Source organism: Trachemys scripta, chromosome 5, assembly GCF_013100865.1.
Source record: "Trachemys scripta elegans isolate TJP31775 chromosome 5, CAS_Tse_1.0, whole genome shotgun sequence".
Classification (NCBI taxonomy): Eukaryota; Metazoa; Chordata; order Testudines; family Emydidae; genus Trachemys; species Trachemys scripta.
This window is the reverse complement of record NC_048302.1, coordinates 83,916,014-83,928,090: the sequence shown is the minus strand read 5'-3', so window position 1 is coordinate 83,928,090 and position 12,077 is coordinate 83,916,014. Positions and strand designations below refer to the sequence as shown.

Here is a 12,077-nt window from a genome sequence, read left to right as displayed (position 1 = left end):
AGAGAGCAGCGCTGTCCACTGGGAGTCTGTACCAGGGAAATGGAATGGACCTTCTCAGGCCCTTGGATGAATGAACCCAGGATGAGTCATGGCCCTGTTGACCCTTCTGTCTCACTCTGCCAGGTGCCAGGGATGGCAACCTATGTCTGGGCTTATCTTTGGAACGGTGCTCCTTTCTGCCTGTCGGATATCAGTGCCGATGTAGTGGCAGATGAGTGGGGCCTCTGAGTAGATGTGGCCCAGGAGCTCGAGGTGGAATCACTGCTCACCAACACACTTACAGAGAGTCTAACTGGACAGTAGAGACCTGGCTGCAGCTCTCTTCTCAGCATCTGAGACGGCTTGCATCAATTTGCTCTCGTAGAAACAGCTTGAAAGGGGCTTCCCTCACTCTGAGTTCACTTGGAGAAAGAGCAAGCTGATGGAACATCACTCTGGGGACATGTCCTTCTCCAAGAAAAACCAGGGAGCAGAAGTGCCCATCATCAGTAAACATTGCAGTGTCACATGAGGGACAGGCTTTAAGTCCCAGTTAACTTGGCTTCTGCCATAATGCTAGTACTTCTGTAAGGGGAGCCATTTAGGCTAACTGAATTATTGTTTTGACAACGGTAGTAAAAAAATAATTAAAACAATCACAATGTGCAAAGAAAGTGAACAACTGCAGGGCTTCCATCTTGCTGCCACAGGCAGTAAAGAGAAACCGTTGGGCCTGCTCTGCCATTGATCGGAGGTGTGCACAAACACCTAGGGCACAGGCTTGGCCCCAACAGAACCTGCTGCTAAAAGAATCCTCTCACTCGCATGCGGTGCATATGCAATAAGGAGTGGAATCTGTGTGGACAATCACTCAAAGAACACTACTAAGTTCTCAATAATTTGCTGAATTTCTTGAATATCTGATGGATCTTATCTCTTTAGCCATCACACCACCCAGCACCTACTTAGCTATAACACATAAACCAGTGCCCAGAGAGTTGGACACAGCTGACCAGAGATGCCAAAATGCAAGTGACAAGAAAAGGAACATTAGGCACAACAAATAAATAACAGCCTTGTTTGTTATTGACATAAGCATATCTAGTGACAGATTTAGAGGAGGCTGCGAGGTAAGCAGAGGCTTGAGATGAAAATTCTTGGACTTATAATAAGCAGGCACATCTCTAAATTTCTGGAATAGTTCAATTTAAAATATGTACATGGATTTATCTCCACAAAGACATCACCATGTCCACCTTTGAAACAAGTTATTCCAATTTTAAATGGACAGGAGTAATTTGCTTCTTCCTATTTTTTTAAGAAAATCTGCAATTTACAATATGCTGGCTCACAAAATGAGAGGTGCCCGTTTTCAAAAAACTGACATTCCTCCCCAGGTTAAATAGCTCCTTGTTAGAAACCAAATCTCCTTTGTGTTAACTTTGCAAAAGAAATCTGAATACATGCTCTATAGCTGGGACTGTGTGTGATGACAGCTCTTAAGTACATGGGCGGATCAAAGCCGTTTAAGAGTTTTCTCTCAGTGATAAAACTGAATCCCGATTTCACATTGATTGGTGTGTTTTGGAGCAAGACATTCATAAGACCCTTCCTTTATGAAGGAGAGGGAAAGAGCAGAAATGTCTATCACTGCAAATAACCAAGGAATATTTCAAAAACTTTTCTAAAAGTCCCTTTTATCCACAGCTGAGAAGATTCTTCAAAACAACAATTAATCAAATACAAAAAAATCCACAAAAAAACAGTTTTCCTCAAGGCATAACCACATATAATCCCATCATAGTGTTTTAAATCTTAACAGCTTGTCTGACACAAGTGCATCAGACCTTCAAAGGGCCCAATCCTGCATTCCTAGTATACTCTCAACTCCCACTGAAGTCATCAGGTGATCTGGATATTCAAATGAAAGCAGGATTGGGCCTAAAGATACGCACCTATGTTTAATTGTTAAATGCTAACAGATCCTTATTGATGCCCATCTGACCCAGAGGTCAAAATAAAGAGTGATTCAGCACAACTCTTAGAGTGACAGTCTCTAGATACCTGAAGAGAAAAACTATTAATTGGGTAGTTGTACCCATACACTCGTAAATTAGGCTAATAGCAGTGAAATAATTTGGACATAGAAACAGACTCCTGCTATGCTCTCAATTGGCAGAAATAAGCTGGTGCTGGCATCACTTGGGAAGTTGCTAATAGCTCTTTCAGACACCAGAAAGATGAATTAGTATGCATAGTGGAATAGGAAGTATACAGGGACTGAATGGGGTACAATATACATTCCAGTAAAAGGTTTCAGAACAAAACTACCAGTCTGTAGATATGTAAGAAAACATTTCTGAAGCCTTTATTTACAAAAGCTTTAAAAACAAATAATACCCTCTGTTATGCAAATCATTTGTTCTTGTTTTAAAAAGGACCACCCAGTTATATTATTGTAACTTAATGAAAAAAGAATATGTTAAAGTACAAGGTAAACAGATCAATTTGGCGAACATTTGGAGATTTGCTAATATTGATTTCAGTGTAGATAACACACACACACATACACACTGAGGCGTGCATTCCATCATTTCAGGCTAGTATTTAGCTATTCAATCCCAAAAAAGTCTTCCTGCACAACTTCTCTGCTATGCATGGTTAAAGTACAGTACAGTCCTTTAAAACAATATATATAAAATATATTGCTAAGATATACTCAAAAAATAAAACTAGCATTACACTCCTCAGGTAACTTTATTAGCTATAAGTAATTTATATTTTGTTGTTTTACAACAAATATATCTGTACCATCTGTCTTTGTAGCAACTACAAAAGCACAAGTTATCTTCCTTCTAATTTAATCATTCAATTCAATATAAAGTTTACTTCAGGTCTTTGGGTTTTATCCTTAACTAAACTCACTTGCAAAAATCATCAAATCAAGTACATAATAAATATGACTTTAAAAAATAAAAAATATTTAGATAATACATTACTGGAATAAAAGCTAGGAACTGAATCCAGGGAAGTGTGCCATAATAGAACCACTGCAGTTCCAATATCCTCAGATTTTCAGCTCAATGGCAAAAATACAAAAGTAAGTCTCACACAATTTGTCCTGAAGGGTGTAAAGCTGGTTTTCAAACATTTTCTTCCATCACAGAGTGGCTTTAAAGCAGCAGGCCAATTAGAAGCGGATGTGCTCAGGAAGTGCTTGGAAGACTGAACACCAGTAAGATAACAGCAGTTACTAAAATTTCAGTAGTTTGTTTTGCTTGAACAAACAAACATTGTTATGCAGTGAATGTGTTATGTTCTGCAGGCTCAAAAACCAAGGAATACAGTGTGAAGTTGCTAAAGTTGGCAGACTATTATTTTTCTAGCTCAGGGCAAAAACACCCAAAACTTCAGATAAAACAGAGGATCTGAGACAGAGTCACTCTCTAAAGTGCAAATTTGATGGTCCGCAATCTTGAATAGCTAAAACACCTGCATACTGGAAGGGACAGACATGAAACAGGGAAGTTAGTTACAAATCAGTGCTAGTTAATTTGGGGGAAGGGAGAAAAAACAAAACTAAGACCAACTAGGTACTTTTACCAGAATATTCATTATGATTTAGCTTTCCCCTTCTCTCTGCCACACTGATCCTACACATGCTTCTTTAGAGATGGAGTAGGTACAAAGACCAAATTTAACTCAGAAAATTCAACATATCAAGATCAGATCTGTGATAGGAACAATCAGATTTAGTACATAGAAAGGCAGAAAATAAAGTGTTCTGAGAAGGGGGGTAGGGGGAAGCCTAATTGTCCAAGGGATTCAACCAGAGATAAAACCTATATACAAGCACACAGAGCTCAGAAAAGATGACCTCCCATTTCATGTCATGACTGTTTGTTGGCTTCTTCTTCATATGCATTTCCTGTGCCATTTTGTACATAGGAAGAACCAGAACCAAGGCCATACAAGTGACCACAATATTTGGCATCATCAATGTGATCTTCAAAGAACATCTAAAAAGGAGTTAAAAAAAGACAAATCAATACTGAAGAATAAGTCTTATTGAGGTCAAATACTGTCAGGCTTTTACAAAAGTCTGAATTTTCATACTCCACATGTAAGTGAAACTAAATCAAAATAACTAAGTGATTCTTGGCACTGAAGTGTTCTTGGCCATGAGAGAAAGAAAATTAGCCCTTTAATGCATCTGTAGCAAGGCGGTGGGATACCCCACAGCCCCACGGAGGGACGAGCCTCCCCTAGCACCAATGTGGGTGGAGCCAGTGGGTCCTGCACCCGCGCCCCAGAGGTCACGAAGTAGAAAAGCCCCGCTGCAAAGCTCAGTGGAAAGCCAGCTGCCAGAGAGGTCAGATGCCTGTGGCCTAGCTCCGGGTTGGGGAACGCCGGGAGGCCATGGCCGACCCGAGGACTGGCCAGGCCAGCCACGCCTACCCCTCGGCCCGCTACCCCAAGGAGGAGCCGCGCCTACCCCTCGGCCCGCTACCCCGAGGAGGAGCCGCGCCTACCCTTCACTAGTTACCCGGAGGAATCGATGGTGCTGGAAACCACCAAGGACGCTGGCCAAACCCAGGTACCTTACAAGGGGGAGTCCGGAAGTAGCCCGGGGGCAGCTGACCCTGGCCTGGCCGCAGCAGGGCCAGAACCAATGTCAGTGTGTTGCGGTCAGGATCCCCACTGACAGCAGCGAGTCTTCTGCTGCTACTAGGGCCCCGGGCTGCGACGCAGTGGAGCAGGTGGGCCTGTGTCCCCCCTGCCACCCCACTCACGGGTGGCAGTCTCCCCCTCGCACCAGACGCTCAGAAGCCTGAGCTCCTGACTGTGTGTTTCCTGCCCCGCCCTGACCTAGGGCCAGGGATCATATTGAACTATTGGCTCAGCCCCTGCCTAAGGGCCCGAGCTCCTGACTGTTTGTTTACTGGCCCGCCCTGACCTGGGACTTTGGCCCAGAGCGACGTACTGCGAGGCGGTGGGACACCCCACAGCCCCGCAGAGGGACGAGCCTCGGCCGAGCCCTTCTACAGCATCTTACCTTATTTTGATTAGCAGTAAATGGTGACAACTCTAGAAGTCTCAGGAGTCTATTTTAACTCAAGAATTAGAGCCTTGTGTCTTACAAATGCAACAGAACAGTATCTCTTTGTAAGTGATTTCTATGGGCCTTCTCCTTCACCCTTCCTAATTAAGCACTACACACTACTCAGTGTGGTTTTCAAAATATACTGAATGTTTAAACGGGCAAATCTAACTAAAACAGTTTTTCCTAAAGATTTTATCCACCATTATCTAGTTTAAATCCCGGTCTACATTCAAGGCCATTAATTTCCTATTGCTTGAACTAGAGATTGGCTGCAGAATCCATGAAGTTTTGGGAATGTGGGAAGATGCAAATACATGTATACATTTAAACAAATCCTCTCCCTGTAGTGAGAAACTGGCAAAGCTAAAATGAAAACTGAATAAATAATGCATGGATGCAGCACTTTACAAAATTACAGGAGAGCCAAAAGATGAAGTAGTAGAGAAAGGGCATAGAGTAAATATGAAGAAAAGAGAGCACACACAACAATTTAAGGGAGACAGGATGAGTGCAGGCAGGAGAGTCAAAACGTTTATTTAAAGTCATCCATCCTCTCTTTCCCCAAAAAACTTGGATTTGCCTAGAGCAGCATTCCCTGCATGCAGGATAGTGAATTCCAGGAATTGCCTACGGGCACTTTTACTTTTTGGGTTTTGTTTTTTATTTAAAGTCTTTAAAAAGCCCACCACTAGCTTTTCTAAAAAAAACCTCCCCAGTGCTGTAGCATCAAGAAGCCAAGTATCTTTTAGGCTGGGGGAGAAAAGGAGAGAGATCAATGACCTCTTTTGTGGTACTTAAAAGACAGACCAGAAAGTTGTGCTCCCCCTGCTGGTTCTACATCAACAATCAATATACAATCTTTTCCCGAGCTAAAATAATACTGGTGAAAGATTACATGTGTTTTAGGACAAAAACATTAGTAAAGAAAAAAGTCTTGTTGATAGGATTCATTCAAAACACAAACATAAAACTCACCATTTCCCAAATAAAATAGTGCAAGAGTTAATAGAGGAGAAAAATTTTCAAAGCTTCTATGAAGACCTGAACAAAAGAATTAAAAATCTTTGCTTGTTTTATAAAAACAATGAGATCACGCCTCATTTTAATTAGAAAACTAAGTTTCTTATTTCTCCCAGCTAAGCTCTAGTAGTTAGTGGAAATGTAACAAGTTACAATGGTAGTAACTGAAGAATGCATTTTATTATTAGGGGAGTTTTCATGGGTTTGGACCTTTTCTCTCTTAAATCACATTTAAATACAGTATCACACCCTTTGAACTGAGCAAGATATGGATGTTATTCACTTTTCCCCTCCTTCCCTCTTTGTTATTTTAGATCCCACGTAAAGCTTGAGCTCAAAGAAACAGGAGTATTGTGGGGAAACTTGAACAGCACCAGTGTGCCTCATACTTGGATTTTACCAGAAAAAGATCAGCCCAGCCCTGCAGCTCTAGCCTGTGCCCTGCTAATCGCACTAATCTGAGCCTAACCACATGGAGACTGTGTGATGTGCAGTAAGGATTAGAATGAAACTGTTGCATTTGTTTTCCACTTGCTACCTAGGCAATATTTGCCAGAGGCATGCAGCTGCCTCCTCCTTCATATGGCAGCGTGGACTGCAGAAGCTACACATTCCAGCATGCAAGGTCACTTGGATTAAAATGTTAAAGATGAGGGCTGCCACTGTCTGAACACTTTTTGCATATTAAAGGAGAACCACAAGTTCGTAGTCTGAGTCCAGAATACAGATACACTGGTAAAAGAGAAGTTTCTTGTGCCAATGTTTTAACACACGCCCTTGTGTGAAAAATCAATGCATTATATTAGCAGCAACCAATTTCCCACCCCCAGCCACAGAGCAGTCCTAGAGATGTGCAAGAGACTTACAGGGTTCATCTTCAGTAAACTAGTACACTGAGTTAATGGATTGCCAGTAACTCGAGGTATGTCACACATTAGTAAAAGCTAATGTGGACACTCCTCACATCTTAACAAGACTAGAAATATTTGTGCCTTTACCCTAAGTTGATGACTAGCTGCCATTTGAAGGAGCGCAGCCAAGAAGCTTAGCACATGACTACTGCTGTAGCCATCAAACATGCAGCTGTATTGGTGACATCGAGAGGGGCCTGGAGAGACAGCTTGGCAATTGTCTGGCCTTCTCTTATGAGGACTTGAAGTTGTTCCCTCTGATCCTATGGCAGGTGTTCAATAAAAGATAAAACTTTGAATAGTTTGTAATCATATTTTGTCATCATGGCTTGGTAATTGGCTACTCTGAACTGCAAAGAGGCCAAGGAGTAGCTCTTGCAGCCCAGAAGGTCCAATCAGTTCAGCTCATTGTCAGACAGCATTAAGAGGGACTGATGTTGCCTGTATCATTCATTAATGACCTTGATAATCAGACAGTCAGGTGTAGGGTGGGAGAAAAAAAAAATATATACTTCAAGCCTGTGGGTGGGATATAGTATTTTTTTGTCAGCCAGTTTACACGCAGGCAGTGTAGTAGCTGGAATTTGCTGCAACATACAGGCTGGGCCAGCAGAGCATCACTGAAGGGCAAGGCAATTTTTCCTTGAGGAGATGTATGAAGGATGTCCAACAGAGAGCATTAGGGTTCCTGTATCTTCTCCAATTTATAAGGTCTCTGCTATTTGTTTCCCAAGGTCTTGAAAGCCCTTGAATTCATCAGCATGGGAGGTATGACCACCCCATTTAGTGAGGAGGAGGAGGATTTGTGGGAAGGTGGTGTTTCTTCTTCCTCAGCTGGCTCTTGCTCCTTTGTAACATCCTCCTGTGGAGCAGGAGCCAAGGGAGGAGGCCATTGTTCCTGGTATGCCCTTTTACAAGATGGGACCCTGAAGAACTGTTCACCATAAGGTGCCAATAGGTTCCAGTAAGCCCACTGTGGTGGGGCATACAGGAAGGGGGCAGAGCCCCAAGGTTATCCTTGCCAGATGCATCGACTGCTAGGAGTTTCCTCCTCAGGGTGTACCTCAAAGGACGAAGCTGGAATGAGAAGGCAGAGGAAAACTGTACAGATACCTCAGAATCCAATAAGGTGTCATCCCTCAGAGAAGCAAGTGGTGCTGATACCGGTGGTTGAGTCAGTACAGCGGCCAGAGAGGGTCCTGTAACCACATTGGTATCAGAGGCTGATACTTGCTTAGCTATTGAGATGCTACTGAAGGATGTGTCAGTATTGGCTAGGTATCCTCAGTGAGTTTCTTGGTATCCTCAATGAGTTTGTGTGGGGCTGGTGACCATGTCAGTACTGAAGAACGAGTCACTGCTGAAGATGGTAGGATCAGAGGGTAAGTAGGCTCTGGAGGTGAGTTGGTACTAGACAAGAGCGTGTCTTTGTATCTCACAGCAATGGTGATTCAGGCTCTTCCAGGAGCTGAAGCTCCTCATGGAAAAGGAGCCTGGATAGTACCAAGGGCTCTGGATAGGAGTCAGTATGTCTGGAAGTACTGGAGACATTACGGAAGTGTGATAAGTGAACCCTTATCTACTGGCTACAGAAGAGGACACCAATGACAATTTCAGTTTGGTTCTGGAGTCCTTGTGTTTCAAAGACACTGAGCCCAGTGCCCAAGCCAGTGTTGCTCTAGGTTGTTTACCTGACAGCTTCTCAGTACGTGGCATGGTCTTCTTAATCAGATCTGAGGTCTCAGTACCGGAGAGGATGAGCGCCTCAGCAGTACCCATACCACAAGGTCTCCCAAGACTGAAGGGGTGACTCTCCGCTTATCTTATCCCATTCTGGAGAATGGAATCTTTTCTTTGAGTGTCTACATAGTTCTCTAAGGGCCTGCAGGATTTTTGCTTATTACTGCAGCACAGATGGTCCCTTGGGCTCTCTGAGCAACTAGATCCAAGGAGAATGGTGTGACTTGGATCTTGTGGGTCTCAGTGAGCTCTCCATCAACAGGAGTTTTAGTCTGTACTCCCTCAATTTCTTAGATCTGATTTTAAATCCAGAGCAGCCCTTTCATTTGGCAGGGACATAAATCTCTCCCAGGCAGTGGAGGCAGCCTGAATGTCTGTCACTGAGGGGGAAAATATCTACGCCAAGTCTGGCAGGGTTTGAAGCCCAGGGTCTCGGGCATAACCCATACTTGAAACTATGGGTCAAGACCATGGAAAAACAAGGCCCAGATTGGGCAAACAAAGAAGGGGGGGGGGAGGCAGAGCACAAACTTCTAAATAAAAAACAATACCAGAAAGAAGAGAGAAAGACTAACTTTCTCACTTAATAAGCTGTGTCGCTAGCTAACAGACACGACTCTCTGTCTCAAGGAACAGGCAGTTGAGAAGGACCTGGAGGGTGACAGGTCTGGTCCTCCCATATACCCTCATACCAGACACAAGAATCTCTCACATGCAGGCATGGATGTGCAAAAAACGCTGATGAAAATCTCTGATCAGGAGTGCACAGGTGACTGCACATCCTGATGTGAAGCACCCATAGGGACACTATGCAAAGAAGAATGTATGACGTTGTGTCAGCTGGAGGAGGTAGTGGTGAACAGAAGTGCTGGCAGAGAGGCCTGAGCCATCTGCTTCAATCACTCAGAAGACCCAGGCAGTGGACGATAGGGTCAGGTAGCTGATGATAGGGTCAGGTAGCTGGGGCTCCCTGCCGTGGAAGATGAAGGCCCACAGACCACAGGAAGGAACAGCACCAGCAAGGAGACAAAAGGAGAGAGAGAGAGCGCGCGCGAGCGCACACCATGTAGAGACATCCCCTCACTAAGCCTGCACAGAAAGCAAAACAAGGAAAGGAAAGGATTTGGTTTGTAGATTGTACTTTGCGTGGGAATGCCTGTCTTAGACTCTGCCCTTTGTCACAGAAGTGATGCCCTCTCATGCATTTCTCTTACCTTCTCTGAAAATTTGTTGTACTGCCACTGGTTTTGGTGGGTCAATAGTTCTAGCATATCTCATAAGTGTGAATAGCACAATATTGACTACTAAGGCAGATTACTTTCATCCAAATAAACTACAACAGAAAGCAATATGGACACCTACTTCTCTCATTTTGAAAAAGGCCATTCCCGTGAGTAAAGAATCAGATCCTGCCTGATGCTGTGGTCCTATCCTTTCCAGCTCCAACTGCTCTGCGACTTCTTGCAATCCACCCTGAAAAAGGAAGGAGCATTACACAGTCAAAGCGGGGATAATAATTACAAAGTCAAATAATTCAACAGTAGCACTAAAATTCTGCATAACAAAGTCTATTCGACCACCATTTGTACATATTTAGTTTAGCACTAAAGTAGTCACAATAGAAATACGCAACCAGCACACACTTGGAAAAGCCAAGCTTTTCATTCAGGCTTTAAGTATTATTTAAGCAATCAAGCACTTTCAAGTATTAATGACTGTCTTAGACCTAATAGGCCTAGGCACACCAGCCAATTAAAGTTGAAGGAATTACTACTGAACAAGGCAATTCCTTCAAGTATTACATTGACCAAGCTGAAAGGATTGATGCTGCTGCTGAATGACAGTTTCAGAAATCAAGACATTTCTTTAACACCCTACTTTTCTATTAGGGTTAGAATTTAAACGCGAAGAATGGTACTTCAAACATAAAGCAATTTAAGATCCAAATCACTACAAACATGTGCACTCCGACTTCTCTTGAAAGTAATTAGCTTTCATTTAAAAAACACAGTTTTTTCTTTCATTTACCTGCCAACACCTAAGCTCAGGGTTCTGCGCTTCCCCCACAAAACTTCAAAGCATCTAAAGTAGTAGAGGGAATCCAGGATAATGCTCTACCTTAGGAATTAGTGGAGAACCCTGAACCCAGGTGAAGTTGTAAAATTCAAGAGGGGAAAAAAGAACAAAGTGAAAAAGCTAACATCCAACCCATCATTAGCATCGTTTTAATTGGTTTTATTAACTGCCATAAAAGAGTAAATGAAACATCTGTGTTAAAAGTAATGTAAACTGCAGTGTGACCACATTTAAGAAGCTATTAGCTACCATAAGCACACAATTAGCTTTCTTTTAACAGGCACTGTGCTAACTGACAGTGTATTTTTTTAAAGAAAACATTTTAAGCCACATCTGTGCTTAAAGCTCCTTGAGAGAGAGGTAGGGGTTAGGGTGTGTGTGCGCGTAAAATACAGCCCAGATACAAAAAGGAGAGCTTTTGAACACTGAGTGTAGCAAATAAACACAGGGCTCAAAACTGGGAACTGCTCTACAGAGAAAGTCTAATTGTAGGGCATGGATCATTGGTGGTCTACTCTACACAGCTTATATTACAACGGTAAAGTATCCTTCAGTCTTCAAGAAATTTTTCTTCCTGTTAATTGCAGCCCAGTGGGGAACTTGTGAATTCCAGAAGCTTTTTGACCAACTAAGCACACCCCTCACCTCCCTCCCAGCGCCTTCATGTCCTTTTATTGGGTGTATTTTTGGTGTAAATTCAACTGATTCAAATTTGCAGAAGATCTCAAAATAGACAAGGTAGTGCATACACACAGAACCAAAGTAAAGCACTAGGAGATATCAGAGTCTTTAGGGGTTGTGGGTAATGGTGGAATGTTTGGAACTAATAAATGTAAGTCCTACCTCCAGGGAGAGGAACCAAATATCACAAATTTACAATAGGGGAGGGGAACTAACCAAGCAGCTGTATCCATTTAATCCAAGCAAGTTTATTTTCATCTTCACTCCTTTACCCTGCCCTAGCACTACTTTTTCATATAACTTCATAACACTACAGTTGCGCAGCAGGTGACAGATTGCGAAGAGAGCTGCCAATGGCGAGTCCTATCTTGAGAAATGGTGCACAGAATGAAAATGCCTGAAAGACTTTTTCATGGACAAATTTAAAAAACAAAAACAAACACAACTGAACAAATCAGACTATCCCTACTCCAATTTGTCCATAGGATAAGCAGGATCTCCTACAACTATCCCCAAAACAGGTATTGATGAATTCAGATCATTTTAGTGTCAAGAAAGCGATAATG

General features: G+C 42.8%; 1 protein-coding gene across 4 annotated transcripts in view; it reads right to left on the bottom strand.

Annotated features, from left to right (window-relative positions):
- Positions 1 to 2,321: 2,321 nt before the first annotated feature.
- Positions 2,322 to 12,077, bottom strand: part of CNOT7 (CCR4-NOT transcription complex subunit 7) — a 33,823-nt gene continuing 24,067 nt past the window's right edge. For all 4 annotated transcript variants that reach the window (XM_034772778.1, XM_034772776.1, XM_034772779.1 and 1 more), the window contains exons 6-7: positions 10,117 to 10,227; positions 2,322 to 3,998 (exon numbers count right to left, since the gene is read on the bottom strand). In XM_034772778.1, the coding sequence (XP_034628669.1) occupies positions 3,870 to 3,998; positions 10,117 to 10,227 (240 nt within the window). In that variant the 3' untranslated portion in view covers positions 2,322 to 3,869. The remainder of the gene's footprint in view (positions 3,999 to 10,116; positions 10,228 to 12,077) is intronic.